The sequence below is a fragment of the Galeopterus variegatus genome, unplaced genomic scaffold (assembly GCF_000696425.1).
Source record: "Galeopterus variegatus unplaced genomic scaffold, G_variegatus-3.0.2 Scaffold7452, whole genome shotgun sequence".
Taxonomy (NCBI): domain Eukaryota; kingdom Metazoa; phylum Chordata; class Mammalia; order Dermoptera; family Cynocephalidae; genus Galeopterus; species Galeopterus variegatus.
Window position 1 is genome coordinate 29,264 of NW_007733563.1, and position 22,529 is coordinate 51,792.

The following is a 22,529-nucleotide window of genomic DNA, read 5'->3' on the forward strand; positions in this document are numbered from 1 at the left end:
AAAATAAGCAGTACTAGAGTGTTCGAATAAAAACCAATTTATTAAAATGTAATAGATTTTAGAAAACTGAACACTTTTCTGTGGGACTAAAATAAACAAAATGGCATATCATGTACTAGGATGTAAAGATTTAATATTACAAATTGTCAGGTTTTTTCCGAGTTAATGTATAGTTTTAATGTAATTCCCAATAATTTTCTGATAATTTTTTTGTTTTGTAACCAGACCTAATTTTCCTAGTTCTTTTTTAAATGAGAGGTTGTCATAACTAAGCAAATTTGAAAACAATGTTGATGAGGGAGAGTGGATTGTACTTTGAGATAGTAGAAGAACATTCTGAAGCTTCAGTAATTCAAATCCTGTGATAATGTCAAAAGAGGCTTCTGGATCAATGGACAGAATTATGCCTGAGGGTATAGAAGAATTCTGTCATGTACTCATTTATGAAAACTGTTTTTCAAATAAACTGGGAAAATGGATTTTTTTAATAAATAGTATTGAAATCATTTTTAAGGATTCATGAAAAAATTAAACTTACCTCATATTGCATATTTTTCTGAAGAAAATATAAGTGATTTTTTTTTTATTCTGAAAAGTCTTGAGTACATGAATTGAAAATGAGAAAATGTAACATAATTTATTCAGATTATTTACACAGAATAAACCATTGTTATTAAAATAAAAAAAATACAAATAAAAATCTATATGTGGACTATTATAGCACATAAGGATGGCAGAACATTGGTATTATTCATACAAAAAGAGTGGATATAAACCAATAAGTAAAGATTATCACCGCAGTAGAAAATTACTAAGGAAGCAGAACATTTACTGAAGTATCAACACAAACAGATATTCAATTAATGTATGGAACTGTTGACTCTTCTCCTCATTAGAGGAATGCTGTTTGAACCAACAATGATATGTCAGGTTTTACCTATCAAATTGGCAAAGATGGAATAGAGTGGTAATAAAAGTGATCATGAGGGTATGTATCTCCTGGAAGTAGAAATTGAAATCAACTTTCTGAAGGACACTTGGTAATCACTATCACATTTTTTAAAAAGTACCTGCACTTTTATCCAGAAATTTATCCTAGAGCAGTTACCTGAGTGTGTGAAAAGATAGTTATTTATAATTATGAAAAATTGGAAATAAACTTTGAAAACTAAAAGATAACATTGATTTGAGAAAATGTTCACAATATATTGTGAAAATTAAAAAGCAGGTTAAAGGTTATAAATACGAAAGGCCTAATTTTTAAATTATGTACATTAGAGACAAAATTATGGAGGGATATGTACCAAAACAATGCTTATTTCTACCTGGTGGGTTTACAGATAGGTTTTATTTCTTCTTTGTTCTTTTCTTTATTTTCTACAGTAAGAATAAATTATTTTTATTCGGGAGAAAAATATTTTTTAAAAAAACAAAGTCGTCTCATCGCACAACAATGTGAATGTGCTTAATACACAGAAGTGTACACTTAACAATTGTTAAGTGTTAAATTTGATATTATGTATATTTTACACATAATCAAAAAATAATGTTGTCTGTTCGTGTGTATGTCTTCCTAGGACTGAGTCTCCCAAGTTAACGAGAGATTTCCATTCATTTTATCCCTATTCTTGATGTGGTGCGGTCCGTGTTGGCAACAATCCAGAGGTGCAGCCAGGAATGCTGAGCTGATAAAAGCACACAGCACTGATTCTTCCGTCCCTTAGAATTGATTAACCTTTGAACAAGGGCAGATTGCTTATGTCTTGAGTAGACTTAGTATTTCTCTTTTCCTATATAACCCATTTAGAAACTATCACTTGACGATTTTCTTTTTAGAAATATTTCTTTTTAACCACTCATCTATGCTTTACACATATGGAGTCAACTCACAGTATAGTGTTTATATTGCCAATGCACTACTTAAATTTAGCAATTTCTGTATACATAAATGTTTGATTCTATTAAAATAAGTATATCTTTTGATGTGTGAAATAAATCCTTGCTATCAGGAATCTTTTTTTTTTTTTCCTTTTTGTCTTTTTTCGTGACCAGCAATGGATTGCAACCCTCAGTGTCATGCCCGTAGCGGACCGGGACCGGCAACGGGATCGCAACCCACAGTGTTGCTCCCACACCTCGCTCAGCCAGTGAGCGGCCGGTCTGTATGTGGGATCCGAACCCTCGGCGGGAGCGCCGCCGCGCTTCCCAAGCGGCGCACTGTAGCAGTGTGCCACCGGGCCGGCCCAACTATCAGGAATCTTATAAACTTACTGCCCAGTAATTTAACGACCATACTCTGAAAAATAACCAAAGAAAGCAAGACACAGCTTGTCACGGATTTTAAAAGAGCTCAGATCTCCTTGGAAGATCCAGGATGACCAAAGAGATGGTGGCATTTAAGACAGACTTTGAGAGATGCAAAGAGTTTGGAAAGGGGAAAGCGGAGTCCAGGTAGAATGTGTACACCTTGAGTAAAGGACTGGACGCTGAAACTGAGGTTCTTTGTCAAGGCTCAACAGCAAAGAATTGGAGATAGTGAGATGAAGCTCATGTTTCTCAGGTTGTGAAAGGTGAAGCAGCAAAGGTGAATCAGGACTGTAGAATCTTGGAAAGTAGGTCTTATTAGGATTAAGGTGGCCACAGAGTGTAGGATGGATTCCAGAAGAGTGAAAATAAACGCCAAAGCACATCTTGTGAAGCTATTTCAGTAGAAGAGAAGTGTGGACATCACTAATGGTGAAAAAGGATGGGGAGGGCTTTTTAGGGATATTGTAGATGCTGGCATTAACTAGATAAGGAGGCAGAGTGGGGATTAAGGAGACAGAGGTCTTATTCCCTTCATGCTGCTATAAAATACCTTAGAAAGGGTAATTTATGAACACTGAAAATGTATTTCTCACACTTCTGGAGTCTGAGAAACCCGAGGTCAAGCTGCCAGCAGAGTCAGTGCCTGATGAGGACTTGCTGTCTGCTTCCAAGACCACAACGTTTTGCTGTGACTTCACATAGCAGAGGGGCGGAAGGGACAAAGAGATGAGGGGACAAACTCTGCTCCCTCAAACCTTTCCATTTCTTTTTTTTTCCTAGTTAACTCTTTTATTTAGTTTTAAAATTGTATTTTCTTTATTTGTACATGTTTATGGGGTACAGTTTGTTGTTTCAATGCATGCATATATCGTATAATGATCCAGTCATAATAGTTAGCATATGTGTCACTTAAACACTTATCATTTCTCTGTGCTTATAACATTCAAGACCCTTTTTCTTGCTATTTTGAAATATTACAACACAATATTATTAGCTTCAGTCACCCTAGAGCACCAGAACTTACTCTTCCTATTTAACTGTAAGTTTGTAAATTTGTACCTATTTACTAACCTTTCCCCTTCCCCCACCCCTTGCCTCTGGTAACCACTTTTACTTTTTTCTTTGTAATCTTTTTATAAATTGACTTGTGATGACTGTATATATTTATGGAGTACAATGTGATATTTGGGTATGTTTATACAGTGTGCAATGACCATATCACAGTATTTAGCACATCTGTCACCTCAAACATTTGTCACCTCATAGTGTGCTCAAACCTTTTTATTAGGGTATTAATCCCATCCATGAGGGTGGAGCCCTCATGGCTAAATCACTTTCCAGTGGCACCACCCTTTAATGCCATCGCCTTGGTGTTTAAGTTACAACATTTGAATTTCAAAGGGATACATACATTTAAACCATAGCAAGAGGTATCAACAAATGTTCCAGTGAATAACAGGCAATGACAAACCAAACTTGCAAAGTCCAGATACGGTGTTATCATACAGGTATAAGCAGAAAATTATTTTAATAGCATAATCCAAGTCCTGCTTTTCACCTATTGTATAACTAATCCCTGATAGGAATAAGGGTCTTTCTGAGGTCCCATAGCTAGTCTATTGTAAGACAGATGCTTGAACCAAGGCCCCATGTTCTCCTGTGAGTTCTTTAGATTGTGTTATCCCTTACTTTAACATGTTGGTTTTCTCCTGAAACTTTAAAATTAAACTGATGTTTTTATGTTTCTTAGCAGAGTTCAATTATGGAAATTAATTGTATTAATGTTTTTGTTTACTTTATATAGTTTTTAAGGGTTTAGGTTGTGAGGGATGCCTGGATATGTATCACGAAGATAATAATATAGGAGTCTTAACAATGCTGTAGGATTATCTGAGTGTTTTTCTACACATCATGCAATTAAATCCTTGCGCTTAAATTCTGGTGAGATTAGCCTGATATCGTGACCTCTAGTTTATAGTAAGAAGATTTATTCAACCTCAGAAAATTTAAATAAACTAGCAAACTGAGAAGCTAGAACTTGTACACAAGTCTTCTGTTCCAATTGAGAACAGCTTTTAGTTGTAGAAAAAGTATTTTTTTCCCTTTAACATAATACACTTTCAGAACTGAAAAAACCTTAATGATAAATTATTCCAGGGATTGGCAAACTTTCCTGGAAAGGACATAGAGTAAATATTTTTGCCTCTGGAGGCTATACAGTCTTTGTTGCAAACAGTCATTTCCAATATTGTGGTGCAAAAGCAGGCATCAACGATATGGTAAAGGAATGGTTTAGTAAAACTTTATTTACAAAACCAGTCTGCAGGCAGAATTTGGCCCATGGGCTACAGTTTACAGATTTCTCATGTACTCTCCTCGAGGCTTATTTCTGAGAAGAGAAATATAGGCCCTCTAGAGGGTTGATTCGACTTATCCAGGCTGCTTCTGGCTGTAGTCCAGCAATCTGCTCTATCTGGCTGCTTTTGATTTTAATATCTGTCTCTGAAGAGCCATTTAATAATATCAGTGTAACTGGCAAGGTTTTTATCTTCCCTACCCTGAGCACTATAAGAGGTAAGTATTATTCTAATTGGCCTTTTTATGGTGCCCATAGAATTTGTTTAGGTAGTCAATAATGGCTTAATTGTGCTAACAAAAGTTCATTGATTATATCTTTCTCCGGAGACTTGCAGACATCCAGTCCCTTGAACTGTTGATCTGCCTTTCTTCAAGATTCTTCGCTCTGCAGCATCGTAAAACAAAGTCTTTAGTAAGCAAGCTCGACAGCCATTGCATCAATTTAACTTTGAAACTAAGACTCCTAACACTCCACAGGAAATCTTAGAATTATTTCTTCAGTCTCATGTTCCAAGAGAGTTGGGATTAGTTTCAAATTGATATTTATACTTATCATTAGAAATAAAATTTGTAGATAATTGTGTTATGTAGTTCTCATTTTATTGTTCTTTGGGAAAAGATGCAATATGTTAACATAAAATAGCATAATATGAAACAACCAAGTATTTTCCAAATGCTTTTGATTTGTAATTCAAGTATGGGTTCCTCTAGCAACCTTAGTGAAAGGCCAGATTTTGCTTCTATAGTCAGGCCCTAAGATTTGATTTTAGAAAACGTATCTTTATTACATTATACGCTTCTAAAGGACTCTTTGTTTTATATTAGTGTCATACCAGTTTTGTTTCTTCATGGTGGTTGGCATTTACACTAGATTAAAAACAAGATAGGAAACTTCTCTGCTTAGAGTTATTCCCCTTCCAGCTGTGTGTACGTGTGTGTGCATGTGTGTGTTCCACGCCTTCAAATATTAACTGTTTGTTAGCAAACCAATCCAACCACATTGTTTTCAATTTTGGATGAAATTTGATAATATACGTAATTCCAATTTAGCTGATTTTTTTCCTCATTGAGGAGGAAGTTGAAACTATTTGCACACATTAAAAAACTCCCCTTTAAATCCAAGAGGGAAGCCATAGAATGAGCCTTGGAATTTCTGTGTCTTACTCTAGCTCTGCTCTCTCTGCTGTGTAAACGAGTTCTTATATGATCACATAGAGTTGAAACCCTGGTGTTTGCTATAGGGAGGATATAAATGTAGAATGAAACTTAATATTAGGCAGTGGTAGTGATCTCCATTTGTAGCAGACTTGTAAACACAAATTTCAGGGGAAAAGCCAGGAATTATTTCCCAATTATATCCTAAGTGTAATGTAATGTTGCATTGATATTTAGAGAGAGAGGGGAAAATATTTTAGGGACTTCACAAAAATAATTTATACTAAAGTATTTTAACAATGGAGTGTTGAGGATTATTGCAAAATAAAGAAAAGAAGGATCAGTGCTTTGCCCTTGGATAGTTTGGAAATTATTGTCAATATTTTTTTGAAAATATCTGGAGTATTAAAATTATGTGAAGGAAAAGAAAAACAAGGGAAAAAGAAAAAATACAAATAAGGAAGGCAGAAATAAATGAACAATTCTTTTAAACAAAACAAAATTATACCACAACCTATTATACTACATTTTAAAAAATAGTGTATCTCTATTTTCTTATTCTCGGTAGATTTCATCTCTTTGTAATCAGGAAAGTACGTGTTAATCTATATGGAAAATTGATACCAACTTTGGTGTACAATTTCATTAATGGTCACAGTGGTACCTAGATAGAAGATGCTATGAGAAATATTCATAGTTATTCTGTATCTTCATTCTGGGAAGGAGGAAGCTAGTTTAACATTGATTTGCCACCATTAGTACTTTCTGTTAATTGTTGTGCTCAGGAAAAGAGAGAAGCATATGTTTTCCAACACAGAATTGGTTTTACTGTTCTGGAATATGGATTCGGGGTTGATTATATATTTTCTCTCCCTCCCTTCCTTCCTTCCTTCCTTCCTTCCTTCCTTCCTTCCTTCCTTCCTTCCCTTTCTTTCTTTCTTTCTCTCTTCCTTTCTTTTTTTTTGTTATTCCCTGAGAGCACTCTTACATTCAGCTTTTTGTATTGTCCTAAAAAGGTTCTTTGAATATTATTACAAACTATAGTTTTAGAGTAGAAGCATTTCAGATACTCATAATTTGTTACTTTGGGCCAAAGTCCATTTCTAGATTAAAGAACAGATTCACTATAAGCCTTATGCATCTTAGTTATTTTAAATAGAATAGAATCAGAGTGAGGTTTTTATATAAAAAATAATTTCCAAATAAATTTTACTTCATCAGATCAGTGCATTTCTCATGTTAGTTTAGTTCTACTTTGGGTGTAATCAAGTTAAAAAAGAGTTGACTATATGAAAATTAGGGTCTTCTTGTAAAGCAGTAAGAAAATTATCTTTCCTAGAATTGGTCTTGAATTATCTTTACAAAGAGCAGCATCATTCCAAAACTAAGTGCAGAATAAAGGGTCATACACAGGATCCTCTAACCTGAAAGGTCTTTGGATATATATTCTAGGATCTAGAGAAACACAGTGACATCTGCCCTTGATTATAGTTACATGGATAAATTTGAGTCCTAGGGTGGTATTTAAAACATTTCAACGTACACAATGATATTATGTTCTGGGAATATGGCACACAGATATTTTTAACATAATTATAGATGTCTGACTGGTGGTCTTTGAAATTAATTATTAAAAAGAAGACATTCGTGGAAAAATTGGAATTCTTCATGGTTTGAGTCATGTTTATCTTAGGAAAATTCAAACTAAACTATTTTAATAAAGATTTTTGTTTGTTTTACAGTTGTTTAAATTAACTTTCAGAAACTTGGGGTTAATTGCTAAAGTGTTTAGTTTGTTCAGCTATTAGCATTGTGCTTCTATTGACATTTTTAAACATTAATGAGAATGAGAAAACATGGTTTTGAGGTATTTGTTAAGAAAAAATATTAAGGTGATACTAATATAGAAAAAAGAAGGAAATAGCTGTGAGTCCATTTTTACTGTAGTCCTGGGTTCCTTACCTCCAGGAATCAAACTACCAAGTGTAGTTACAATCATTTTTACTCTGTATGTGTGTTCTTCCATTTTGCAGATTGTTTTAAATTTTACCACAATGGACCTATACAAGAGCAGTCTGTGCTGGTATGACTACATTGAAGTAAGAGATGGGTATTGGAGGAAATCACCTCTCCTTGGTAAGAAATTATTTACCTTGTATGTATCTATGCATATGTTCTGTTCTGTCTGAAGACAATCAATTCTTTTCAAGACAATCAATTCTTTCTCTTAAAAATAATGTGTGATCAACATTATTTTTATTTGTACTATACTTTTCCAACAATACCAAAAATACTCAAATGCAAATAGTAGATCAATAGGTTGATTGATTAGTTGATTTAAGCTAGCTTAGACTATGAAGTAGAGACTTGGGTCTGAACACAATGATTGAGAATAGCTTTCTCATATGTTATGCTCGTCATGTCTATTCCTCGGGATGTTTCTGCACTTTTAATTTAAGAATCATAGATTTGATGGGAAAAAACCCCAGATAAATTGCATGTGTATGTATTTTTGTGTGTGTGTATCTGTGTGTTTTCTGGTTTTTTTTTTTTTTTTTTTTTAATGCTAAGGCAGCAGAGTGTGAGCTGTTAGGTACATGTTTGGTGGCTGGCTTCCTATGCCAAGCATATTAGTTCTTACTAACAACGTCACCGTTTTGCTTCTCAGAGAGCTTTTTGTGCCCGAGAAGAGGCATTTGTAGCTTATGTCATAAATTGTAGCTCAGATGTGGTGCTGTCTAAAGTCTGCTGCCAACATTCAACCACAGACCACACTGTTAACTTGCATGAGGCAGTTTACTGTTGCCCTCTGTTTTAGTTAAAAGCAAGAGCTGTTTTGAGCATGTAAGCATCTACTCTATATTGATCTTTTTTTAAATGAGATTGTGACTTTTCCTTTATTTTTAGAAGTAGCTTTGCTCAGTTGTATTCATGTGCCGTACGGATCTTCTTTTTCTTAACATGTAAAACCTGCTGAATGGATGTTATTGTATTAAAAGTGACAGCAGCCTTAGTAAGTCCAAGAGATCTGTAGAAATGTTTAAAAGTAAGGAAAAATAAATAATTGAACTAATGTGATAAGTCAAGTTGAGGAAAACATTGTCTTCTACATTTTGTTTCTCAGCCTAGATAAAACAATAAACTACATGTGTATGTGCATTTTAGAGAATACATTTCTTTAAACTTTCATTGGAGAATCAAATATAAAGCTAAAATTTTGTAAAACACTTTTTAGAGCACCATCAGCATTATACGTTTCACTGTAATTGGTTTACCAGATTGACTCAGTGTGGTCATGGTTTTCACGTAGAAAGCTTTCCCCATTATTTCTTCTAAGACCTTCCTCCAAAAAGTGTAGAATATATATTCAAATACCTCTCAAGTTAGAGGATCTTGTATATGACCCTTTATTCTGTGCTTAGTTTTGGAATGATGTTGCTTTTGTAAAGATAATTCAAGAGCAATTCTAGGAAAGATAATTTTCTTATTGCCTTATGAGAAGACCCTAATTTTCAAATAATCAACTCTTTTTTTTTAACTTGGTTACACCCAAAGTAGAACTAAACTAACATGAGAAATGCACTTATCTGATGAAATAAAATTTATTTGGAAATTGTTTTTTATGTCAGACTGGCAACATCAGAAACTCCCGGGAAGTTGTTAGAATTGTAGAAACTTAGATCCTACTCCATGTCTCTGAATTAGAAACTGCGTTTTAACAGATTTCCTGGCATTTCATGTACATACTGCAGCTTAAGAATCACTGCCCTATACTGTATGTCTCTAATTCGCTTTGCAATTTAGAAACATATTTCTTCACATGTTAGCCATTAGTATGTAATTGCTTTATGTAATTTGGCTACCATTTTTCATATAATAAAACTATGTATGACATCATTTCCAGGGGCACACAAAAATGGATAACCATGTGATATATATGTAAAGTTATTTCATGTGCATTGTCATGGTTAACCATTTTGCCATCATGTGTCAGGACAGAGGCAGATGTACAGTAAACAATAAATATTTGTGGAAGAATGGGGGAAGAAAGGAAGGAACAACAGGTATTATTACCTATGGATATGCAATTAGAAAAAACTCAGAGCTCATACTCAAATCTTCTGATAATATTTGTTACTCTGCCTATAACACGACCTATTATAGCTGTATAAATGCAATGGAATGTGTGCAATAGTGTAAGAAACTTGAGGTAGCCTGGTGGTTTTCCTGAGGAGTTAGACAATCTAACCCGGCTTGACAAAGAACTCCACTTTGAGCTGAGAGTACATCCTTAGCCAAGTTACTCCTCTACTCATGACCAGATTAAGTATTTGAACCAGTTTTTCAGGGTAACTTGTACCTTTTTTTGTTTCCCACAGAATAATATTCCACTTTGATGCATCATGTGACCTTTCACAAAGAGGTTTTTTGAGCTAACCTCTCAATTCTATGTATGATAATGATACTGACATCAGTCAGTTAATCTATGGATGATCATCAGATCCTTTATAAATAGATATGAAGAAACTGTTTTATTCGTCTACCTTTATTAAGTAAATATTATGGTATAGTTACAGCTCTAATCACTATGGATAGAGATATGAGCCAAGTCAGGTTTTATATATATAATTTATAGCTAGTGTGGAAAGCAATTAGAATATAGAGTTTTATTTAGGAGTCTCTCTTTATTCTTTTTTTCTTTCTTTCTTTTAGGTAGATTCTGTGGGGACAAAGTATCTGAAATTCTTACTTCTACAGACAGCAGAATGTGGATTGAGTTTCGCAGCAGCAGTAACTGGGTAGGAAAAGGCTTTGCAGCTGTCTATGAAGGCAAGTCACATCATCTCAGATCTCTTAACAGAAATATCCTTTCTTTAAGTTTTCTTAGACTGATTTAATCATATTTTAAAATCATGAAATCTTCTAAGCTTATAATATTCACAAGAATGATTTTAATAAAAATGCTTGGTAATGGGCCGGCCCAGTGGCGCACTGCTGCAGTGCGCTGCTTGGGAAGCGCGGCGGCGCTCCCGCTGAGGGTTCGGATCCCGCATACGGACCGGCCGCTCACTGGCTGAGTGAGGAGCGGGGGCAACACCGAGGGTTGCGATCCCGTTGCCGGTCCCGGTCCGGTACGGGCACGACACTGAGGGTTGTGATCCGTTGCCGGTCACGAAAAAAAGACAAAAAGACAAAAAAAAAAAAAAAAAAATGCTTGGTAAATTTAAATCGCAAGAACAACCTATTTTCTAGTATCAGTCATGTAGTACCATATAAATGTGCTCAGGATGTGTGGGGGGAAAACCCAAATGGCACAAAAGTTCTTAAACTTTGTTTGCTTCATGATGATGTTAAAATATTATGAAGAAATTATTCTCCTTTGTACCAATTTTGTGTCTTTGTTCCTGCACTGCTGAAATAGTCTATATAGGAAACTGCACAGAAAGTAATTATGCACATTTCTGGAGCAGACTTTAAATAGGAGAGTCAGCATTCAAGGATGAATATATTAGATGCTTTGTGCTATACTTCTCTAGAACAATAAACTGGCTTTGTGCTTCCCGGCTTTAAAAACAGCTCCTTTCTTGCCAGGTTGTGGGTGGAAGAGACCGTGTCTAGTACAGGAGTTTAGGTAATTTCGAAAACAAGATTTGTGCTTCCCTTACACTTTTAAGTAAATGGAAGCATTTTGTTTTAAAGATTAACTGGATAGCAGTGAAGAGGATTATTTGGATGGAGCCCCAGATGTTGAGGCCATGACACTAGCTTGCTGCCAGAGATCCAGTGAGTGCTGTTCAGGGTGAAACTTCTCTTCTGATGAGCTATGTTACCTGTGGTCAAAACCAGACAAAGCAGTTCAGAGCATCACAAAACCAACTCATATAGAATAAATTTACAACATCCCTAAAGGTTTTTAAAAGTCAAAAAAGTTTTTTGTTAAGATGTGAAATAATAGTGATTAAAAATGATACTCCTCGGCTGACTATTATCTAATATTTTCTATTTATGTGTCTAGGTATTTTACCATCTAAGTATTTATAATGGTACAACCAATTATACTCAGCTACAGGAACTGAACTTAAATATTACCTTACAAGAAAATGAAATGGAATGTTTAGATTTATTTGTTTATTTTTGCTTTCTTCAGCAATCTGTGGAGGGGAGATACGTAAAAATGAAGGACAGATTCAGTCCCCTAATTATCCTGATGACTATCGGCCGATGAAAGAATGTGTGTGGAAGATAACGGTGTCCGAGGGCTACCATGTCGGACTGACCTTTCAGGCCTTTGAGGTAAAGTCTTTCAGACACCCGTCATGGAGTGTAGTCTCCATCAGTGACAGTGGCATTTAAGAGAATACTCATTAAATCAGCAAAGAAACAGAGAATCAGCAAAGAGGCAAAGCATCACCTATAAAATGTAACATCATAGCAAAAGGTTTTTTGTTTCTTTTCCTCTTGTGGCAGACATTTCCAAGAAGATTAAAGTGAGTTTACATTATCTGTGCTATTTGAATTAGAATGTTTGAAGTTCTAACAATAGTTTTTCTTGACAAATGCACAGACTCGTTTCACAAGACTGCTTGGAGAGTCCATTAAATAATAGAAATTTTATTTCTCTTCTTTTTTTTTTTTCCTTTTTGTCTTTTTTTTACTGACCGTTAACCCTCGGTGTCGCGCCCGTACTGGGGACCGGCAATGGGATCACAACCCTCGGTGTTGCGCCTGCACAGCGCTCAGCCAGTGAGCGGGAACCGGTCTCCACATGGGATCCGAACCCTCGGCAGGAGCGCCACCGCACTCCCAAGTGGCGCACTCTCCAGTGCGCCACCTGGCCGGCCCGAGAAATTTTATTTCTCTTCTAAACTAAGAGGTTAAAAGGTAGACATTCTCTTTTTCTCCCCTTAGGGGAAAAATTCATTTTTACCTTTTTACCGTTACATGGATAATTGTTTATAACAAAAAATAGGGACTTTAGTGTTCTTAGGAGCTTACTGTCTCATCACAATTATTTGTCGGAGAGATTAGCAGCATTATTATGCTATTACATGACAGGCCAGAAGAAACCAAAGGCCAAGAAGAACTCTGCATCAAAGTCTGGGTCCAGAACCACCAAACTGGTGAATGAGTCTTTTTTGCGGGATGAGAGGAACTGAGTTAGGATTCGAAGCCAAAAAACAGAGAGAATTTGTCAGGAATTCCAGAGTATGTTTAGATCAGAGTCAGTCTAGAAATTGAGAAACCCAAGGTACAGTGGGAAGGAACAATGAGATGGTGGCGGAAGGTCCAGGCAAGCATTAGAAATCCAGATGCCACAAGGCCGGCCTGTGGCTCACTTGGTAGAGTGTGGTGCTGATAACACCAAGGCCACGGGTTCGGATCCTATATAGGGATGGCCAGTTTGCTCACTGGCTGAGCGTGGTGCTGACAACACCAACCCAAGGGTTGAGATCCCCTTACTGGTCATCTTTATATAGAAAAAAAAAAAAAAAAGAAAGAAATCCGGATGCCACAACTGGAGATTATCTCTTGACTGATTAGAAGGCCGATCCACTGTCCAAGGGAGCAGAAGGCAGTAGAGAGCCCCATCCTCTGCCAGAGTGCACTTGCCACCGAGTATGATGCATATGGTCATGTCTCTGTCCCCACAGCAAGAGCAGCAGGGCAATCCAGGCACTACCCATAAGTCCACAGAACTTCTCACCCTCACCTGCAAGCCTGTGCACTATATTTCTTTGGTTCTGTTTCTACTGTCTTGCATGTATCATTTAATTTCCCAGACATATGTATATTTTCTTTTACCATGGAAAAAAAGTGTATTTTCTTCTTTAATCATGGTGTTGTATTTTATGCTCCTGACCATTTCACATTTTTGGAAACCTAGGTTCTGAGATTATTTGATTGTAATTTGAATTTTATTATTTTAATGGATCAGTACGATTGCAAACATTGTTCAAATAGGCCAGTTTATTGTTAACGGTAAACTAAAATTGCATAGAAGCATTTTACCCACAAATTAGACTAAAACAACTAGTTCATTAAAAATTCTCTACCCAGTGGCAATATTACCTGTGTTCTGTGATATTTGAAGAATGAAGAAATTAACTGTCTTTTGATATATAATTCAGTATTTCATGGGAGTCTCCTATTACAGAAGTGATGTTAGAGAATGCATTCATTCCAATGCATCTAAAAACTGAGATGCATGAAATTGCTGGTTTAGTTGCCTTGAAGTTTCATTTTTTTGATTTATCAATATTGTAACAATGATATTTGTCAAAAACAGAATAGCATAAGGACAAAGAGGAAGAACTTGCATCTCAGGTACTTAGAACCATGCCTGATGCATAGTTGTAGGCACCTCCTAGAGGGAAACCAAGATGAGAGAAATGATCTGTTATTCCCGCAGTAAGTCTCAGTTCCCAACTGTATTTCACTTTATTCTTCCTGTGATTCTAATCCACAAAGATATGAATCTATTGCATGCAATAACTCATACATGCAAAACAGCAATTTTATCTGGTTCACATCTAAAAAATGGTCAATAACTGGCATTATTGACCTCACTAAAAATTATACAATAGTTATAGGCAATTTAAGGGCTTTTCAGGGAGTAAATTGAATTATAAACATTTTATCTTATGTATTTTGCTCATGTTTGCTTTCAATGAGAGACTGAGTTCCTAAGCAGATACAATGTTTTTTTATTCATGTTTGTCTAATAAATACTTGTTGATTGAGTGAATGAATAAATGATTACTATGCTATGGGACTTTGGAAAAGTCCCAGTTTGGCTGACAGAGTGCATTTTATTTATTATGTCTAGTTTTCTGTCCTTTCTTCATTTTGCTTTATTTTCCTATGTTTCTGCCTTCTTCATTTCTATACTGGACGCATTTTAATGTCTAATAGTCCTCTCATCTTTAAATTACCAAACCCAAACCTCTGATTGTCTTGTCTTACTAAACTCACTCTTCAGTTTATTTCGGTACCATTTTTGTAGCTGGTATCACCGTTTACCTAAGGAATATTCCTAGTTCTACTTTTTATCTTAAAACCCTGCAGCCAACCCATCAGCATATTCCATTTACTTTGTCTTCACAGTATACCCCAGACGTGATGACTTTATACTAACTTTCTGGTCACCGCTGTGTTCCCACCATCGCCCCTTTGCTTGGAACTTATGGCAAGAGCCTCAGGTCTCTCCTCTTGCCCTACATGTCCTGTTCTCCACACAACAGCCAGAATGACACATTTACCATGTAGGTTAGGTCATGACTCTATTTACAGTCTTCTGGGGGTTTTCATCAAATCTGTATTTGTCAGTGTTCTCCAGAGAGACAGAGCCAATATCATAAGTATAGAAATATCTGAGAGAGAATTTATTAGGGGAATTGGCTCATGTGATTGCAAAGGCTGAGGAGTTGCATGATAGGCTGTCTGCAAACTGGAAGCCGGTAGCGTGGCTCCGTCCAAGTCTGGAAGCCTCAGAACCAGGAAAGCCGGTGGTGCAGCTCTCAGTTCAAGGCCAAAGGCATGAGACCTGGGGGCGCTGCTGGTGTTAAGTCCTGGAACCCAAGGCTGAAGAGTCTTGAGTTCTGATGTCCACGAACAGGAGAGCAGAGTGCATCCCAGCTCCAGTGGACAGAGAGACAGATTCACTTTCTCCTCCACTTTTGTTCTCTCAGGGCTTCCATTGGATTGGATGGTGCCTGCCCATATTGAGGGCAGATCTTTCCCACCCAGTCCACTCAGGCTTACATGCTCGTCTCTTCTGGAAACACCCTCACAGACACACCCCAAAATAGTGCTTTACCATGCTCCTATGCATTCCTTAATCTATCAAGTTGACGCCTACAATTAACCATCACAACACCTAAAATAAAGTTCAGATCAATTATCGTGGATCAAGGCACTCTGCAGTTTGGTCCCAGGTGCCTTCCACTCCTGTGTCAGCCCCAGTGGTCTTGTTTCTCTTACTCCAAAGACGCCAAGCTCACTCTCACATCGCAGGATTTGCCATTCGCTCTCTTCTACCTCTAGACCTTTGCTTTTGTTCTTCTCTCACTACATTCAGATCCCTGCTTACTTATCCCCTTCTTAAAAAGTCCTTTCCTGACAATTCTATTTAAATTATTTTCTTACCTATAATTATCTCTAAATCCGCACTTATGACTACTGGAGTTTAGGCTATGGATCTGTTTGTTTAGGTGTTTATTATCTACCTCTTTCACTAGAATACGAACACCGAAGGGTAGGGATCTTACCTGTGTTGCTGGTCACTATATCTCCAGCACCAGTGGTTGCATGATTGGTATTTGCTAATGCAAGGAATGAGTGGATGGATGGATTGTATGCAAGTAAGTATGTGAGTGCGTGATGGTTGGTGGATGGAAATTAATATATCCTTTTTTATCAAATATAATATGTAAGTTTCATGCAGAGAGAAAGAAGACTGGATAGGTAAGAAAGATTTTGATTATAGATGACCTCATATGCTGTGTGGCTGAATTTAAACCAGAGATCCTAGGTTCTAAGAAGTTTAGGAATGACAGGGATATAGAAGTGTCCTAATAGGAACACCACCTAAATCTTCTAGATAAGGAAACAGAGCTTATGCCATTAACGTAGCATCACAATGGTGAATGCTAGACCAGCATTAATATTCCAGTACAGTTGATCCTGATTTTATTTGCAAATTTGTCTGCTCACTAAAAATTTTCTAAGCCGAAAATCAATACTCATGGTGCTTTCTGGGTCATTCACAGACATGTGCAGAGTAGCAAATTTCAAGTCACCTAACATACACATTACCATCTGCAATATGCCTTACTATGAAAATTGGTATTAGATAAGATTTGTTCAGGCATGAGCTATAGTGCTGTTGGCCATGAGTTCAGTGTTAATGAATCGATAATATATATTAAGGTGTATTAAAACAGAAATACCCATAAAGCAAGATTATGGGCTGATTGGTTGACAAATACTTTGTGGCTAGGATCTCGCAGGAACCTAACCTATATTTGCCTAGGAGCAACAAATCAGTATTTGCTAATTCAATATTCTCAGCAAATTTACAGAATGTCACTACTGTGAATATGAAGAATCAGCTGTATATATGTTTTTATTTGTTCTAGTAGTCATTAGGGGGTTTGTTTAATTTAGTCAGTTATCTGTGTATATCAGTTTAATTTTGTTCACATAATATGTTTCAGTATGCAGAGTATATATTTTATATATTTTTATATTGAAAATGTATAACTAAAGAAAATGTCCTTGCAAATTCTCACTGTTTTGTGGTTTTCTCTGACAAAGCACAGTTTTTATTCACTGATCCAAGTCTTTGTCTTTTTTTAAAAACTGTTCCTATTTTTGTATTTTTATTTTCTGTTACCCTCTTATCCTTCAGATAAAAGGGCTATTAAGATAAACTTGCCCATCATTCTGTTGAAATCTACTGTAAAGAACTTACTAGCTGTCCATAATTTATGCCTTCCCATGAGTTTATGTCATAGCTTACACTTTCTTTGGATTTTAATGTAAGGGCAGAAAGAAAGTATGAGCGAGTGCCTTCGTAAATGAATTTTAGGCGTCTTTGAGCAGGAAGGGGCACTATTTGGAGGGTAATAGAATCCTGATACTTCTGTATCATCCCATCTGGGAAATGTTGGGGTCTATTGTGTCTCCCTACAATCAGTATGTTGAAATCCTAACCCCCAAGGTGATGGTATTGCAGGGTGTGTGTGTGTGTGTGTGTGTGTGTGTGTGTGTGTGTGTGTGTGTGTGTGTGTTGGGAAATGATTAGGTAATGAGGGTGGACTCCTCATGAAGGGGGTTAGTGGCCTAGTAAAAGAAGCCAAGGGAGCTTCTATTGTGAGGGCCCTCACCAGATACTGAATGTGCCATTGCCTTGATTTCCCAGCTTCCAGGACAGGGAGAGAATGCATTTCTGCTGTTTATAAGCCTGTGGTATTTTTGTATAGCATCCTAAAGGGACTGAGACAGGAAGCTTTCTCTTCTCTAGTGGTTACTGGATGCAAGGTTTCTTAAGACCGATATACTGAGGAGAATTTTTATATTATAGCTCACCTCTGAATTTAACTTGGAAAGCTAGTCCTCTATTCAGCAGCAGTGTTATTTGTAAAAAAAAAAAAAAAAAAAAAAAAAAAAAAAAAAAAAAAAAACAACAAAACTATATGCCATTTTATTTGAGAAGTATCAGTATGCAGAAATATAGAAGAGAAAAAATTTGGAAGACTGGAAATGTTTATAGTAAAACTTCAAAGAAATGTCAATGAAGCAGAAAAGAAGTGAAATAAAGCTGGAGCTTACTTTTGTTTAAGTTGAAATCCCCACATGCATTAATTCAAGTGGGATTAAGTTTGAGGTACTTGTCAACATTGCTACACATTCTGATTTGGTGCTTTCCTTATGAAAACCAGAGATGTTTAATAACCTTAACCTTCATTACTGCAAGCTGCGACATTCTAAACTATGTACATAAGTTTTTATCTTGGTGCTTGGTGGATTGCCTGACTAAAAGTAATCCTTTAATTTCTTTAAATAGTTTTTATTGCTTTATGATAAGTAGACCAGTCTTTGTGAATGAACTAAAAAGCCAAGATAAGGAGGTCTCATTTAGTTAACATTCAGCTAAGAATGTATATTAGTTAATGACTATAAGAAAGACTTAAGTGGCTCTTTATGAATTATGGTTTAGGCTATATTCGTACTCTGAAAGATTAGCACATGTTAGTTTTGTAAAATTTTATTTTATTGAAACGTAATTGATTGTACATATCTATATTGAATATCAATACCGGTTTTCAATAAAATGATTAAATTCATGACTAAATGAGAGATAATGTGTCATGAGGGAAAAATAAATGAAGTGGCATTATTTGTAAAATGATTCACATTGAGATAAACCTAATTGAAACTCATGCTGTTGGTTTTAACAAGTTTGAGCATATTTTTTCTCCCCCTTTTTTGCACTATAATTATTTATGCATTAATATTAATTTAATATGAAACACTACTAATAAATAATATAAGTAAATAATTAAATAAAAAATTTAAAATAATTATCTGTGTATTAAGCTTTTCCTCCTTTTATTCAAAATTTCTTTTGTTGATAACATTATTTCCTAGACTTTACTAAATTTTTTTGTTATTAAAATTAATTTAAGTTTTAATTAGACATGTTCATTTGCATTGTTTTTATTAGTCATAGTTTTCTTTAAATTTTCCTCAAGAGTGAAAGACAGTGTTAACATTGTCTCAAAAGTTCACCATTTTAAGTTATATTATTTATAAAAGTCGTATGATTTTGATTGCATTAATTATACCTCAAGACTATCTTGAAACACTCATGAGAGAGCTATTTTTTATTGTAGTAAAATACATAACATAAAATTTACCGTCTTATACAGTTCAGTACTGTTAAGTGCATTCACATTGTTCTAACAGTCTCCAGAACTCTTTTCATTTTGCAAAGCTGAACCATGTGGCAAAGCTAAAACTCCAACAGCTCCCCATCCCTCTCTCCACCAGATCTTGGCAACAACCATTTCTTCTGTTTCAATTAATTTGACTACTGTACGTATCTCAAATAAATGAAATCATGCAGTATTTACCTTTCTGTGACTGGCTTAATTGACTTCGCATAATGTCCTCAAAGGTCATCCATGGTGTAGCATATATCAAAATGTCCTTCTTTTTAAAAGATGAATAATAATCCTTTGTATGTATATGTCACATTTTGTCTGTCTATTCATCTGTCATTGGACACTTGGGTTGCTTACAGCTCTTGGCTATTGTGAGTAATGCTGCTGTAGAGATGGGTGTACAAATATATTCCCAAGACTGTGCTCTCAGTTCTTTTGGGTATTTACCCAGAAGAAGATATTGCTGGATCATATGGTAATTCTATTTTAAATTTTTCAGGGAGCATGAGAGGCCTTTTACTGAAACTATGATCTAGAAATTTTACAGTTTTCAGAGCTTTTTACAAATAAGTAGGTACTGCAATAAATGCTTTTGCAACATTATGTTTATCTGGAAATTTGGTTATAGAATAAAGGCAAAGCATTTGAATGGGCCCTAAGCCTGGGCTTGGCCTTTTCCTCCAAGGCTAGCTTTTCTCCAACGTGGGAACTCACCCACATGCACTGACCACTTACCACTGACCACAGGTGGGCAGTGTTAGAATGAGAGGTTGACCACTTTTGGTTAAATTTAATTTATTTAGTTCTTGCTAAATACAAATCACTCATCTTTTTCATGATTACTCTCTCCCCTGCCATGAAAGGTATGAGCCCCCTTCTTAGTAATGAAATGTAATATTAATGCCTCCTGGCTGGCCTGTGTACTTATTCTTCTTTCTTTGTGTATTTCGATCTACTTCCAATATTATTTAAATATCAGTTTTCTTCAAAATATTCAGAGCTTACTGTCACTTTCATTGTATTCTCTATGTACATATTAGGTTTGTTTATGTTATGATAAACTTGCCACATTCATATGGTTTATGCTCTGATTAAAGGCTGTAATGCCAGCAGCATCATTATCAAAACATATTTATTATATGTGTAATTGTGCATGACATTGCATTCAGCTCCCAGCTCTTTGAACTGTGTCCGTGCTTTTACTCAAGAAGAAACTGCTTTTCCCTTTCTTTCTTTCTTTTTTTTAAAAATAAATCATTGATTTTGGTGTTCTTTTTTTCATGGAGCTTAAGGTAATTGGGATGACAATAATGACTTGATTCACCTTTTAGCTTCAGCATATTTATTTCAATTCATTCCATATATCAATTGAAGAAGAAATTTGACAGAGCTGGAGAAAATGTTGCACAAAGAACATAAATAAAATAACTGAAACTTCCATTTGTACTTATTATCATTACTCCTTTGTAGATGTAGTTGATGAAAAATAATTATAATTAACATTAATCGTGCATATTCATTGTACAGGCATTACACTCAGGCTTAAATTGGAAAGATATGTCAACAAAGGCCATTCAGGTCATTGATAAGATATCTAGGATTGTGGTGAAGGGATAATGCATTTTTGAATGTCATGAATTCATATATATGAGAGACATTTTGTTTTCTAAGCAACTCAACAACTATGGCATTTACTATGTGAGAATATGATGTATATTTCAATTGTGTTACCCTCAGTACCAGATACATAATATTTAATATGTAAGTAATATGTAATTAATAAGAGTATAGTGGAATAAATGGGTAGTATTGGGATTAATCCTAAAATTGGTAATTTTTATGCATTTTACCCATGAAATATTTATACCTTGTGAGTCATATAAAATATTTAAACCTCCAATTTTTTACTAAATAACAAGTAAATATACTGTAAATTAAAATGTAAAGTGCTCTTTTGTACATCTGTTAAAAGAACAGACTGAGTTTTATGCACAGGGTAATATAAGTTACCCTATTTATTTTTAATCACCGAAGAAGTGAAAACATAGCGCTTATCTTTTTTCTTCCTTGTTAGTACTGTAACTGTCAAAATTAAATAGTAATTAAAAGTTCCTAAATCTCCTTAAAATAGTAATTAAAAATTCCTTTGTAATTAACCTTGATTTTTATTCTAGCATGGCTTCTAATATGAGGTAATGTAATTTTATTTTTACTGACGGACCTTCCGCTACGAGGAGTTTGTTCCCTCACTGCGTACTCTCACTCCTGTCTCTGCTGTCTCATTCCTCCCCCTTCTCTTCCAATATGATTCATGAACCAGGAGCACTTCATCCTGTGGTGCTCCTGAGCAGGCACAGATGGGTTGGCTTGATGAGACCTTGGGTTACTTTCCCTACAGTTTTGTCACCAGTGTAGTGCTGCTTATTTATTTATTTATTTATTTTAACAAGCACTATACCTTGAGAAGTTTAAGATATTATTTTATATATCCTCTTGACTGAAGAACAGCCTTGGCCATCTGGAAATATTTTCATATTTATAAAGAACTCTGATTTTGAAAGGGAGTATATTAAAGACTAAAACAAGAGGGCATACACGTGGTTGGTCAGACTGGCCTTGTCATCCTGGTGACTGAGTTTCTAATGCAACTGCCAGCGCTCCTTCAAAATCTCTCTTTTTAAACACTTATAGTCTTAAAAAGTGTGCTTTTAAAATTAGATATTTTTGTTTAAATATTTTTACATTCGTTCACATAATTCCATACACAAAGATAATTTATTTTTAGGAAAAAAATCTAGATTTATGAATCATACTCAATAAACATCTACCTAATAGTATAATTTAAAATTGCAAACTTTACTCCTCCCACCCCCACTTCTTACATTTCTTGTCTTGTTTCACTTTATATTTTCCTATGGAATTTGTTACTTTCTAATATTTTATGATTTAATTATTTACCTTGTTTGTTTCTTTCCCGTCCCCCCACCAGTAGAATGTGAGCTCCAGAAGGGCAAATTCTGTTATTTTACTGAGTGATACATACCAAGCACCAAGAAGAGTGCCCAGCAGAGCACTGAATACTTGTTGAAAGAATGAATGAATTGTTTTTTGATTGGGGGAAAGGAAGTGGCAGATGTACTACTTAGTTCTGACTAAATCTGTGCTTCAATTCTTTTTATTTTATTTTATTTTATTTTTTTGCTCTGGTTGTCCTTATGCTACCTAACTTGAAGACTGTCCCTGTTAATGTATTGATAAATC

General features: G+C 35.4%; 1 protein-coding gene across 1 annotated transcript in view; it reads left to right on the forward strand.

Annotated features, from left to right (window-relative positions):
• Positions 1 to 22,529, forward strand: part of TLL1 (tolloid-like 1) — a gene marked incomplete at its 5' end in the record, with an annotated part of 95,009 nt that overhangs the window by 23,468 nt on the left and 49,012 nt on the right. Inside the window, 3 exons of the mRNA XM_008591972.1 lie at positions 7,854 to 7,956; positions 10,534 to 10,650; positions 11,969 to 12,114. Of these exons, the coding sequence (XP_008590194.1) occupies positions 7,854 to 7,956; positions 10,534 to 10,650; positions 11,969 to 12,114 (366 nt within the window). The remainder of the gene's footprint in view (positions 1 to 7,853; positions 7,957 to 10,533; positions 10,651 to 11,968; positions 12,115 to 22,529) is intronic.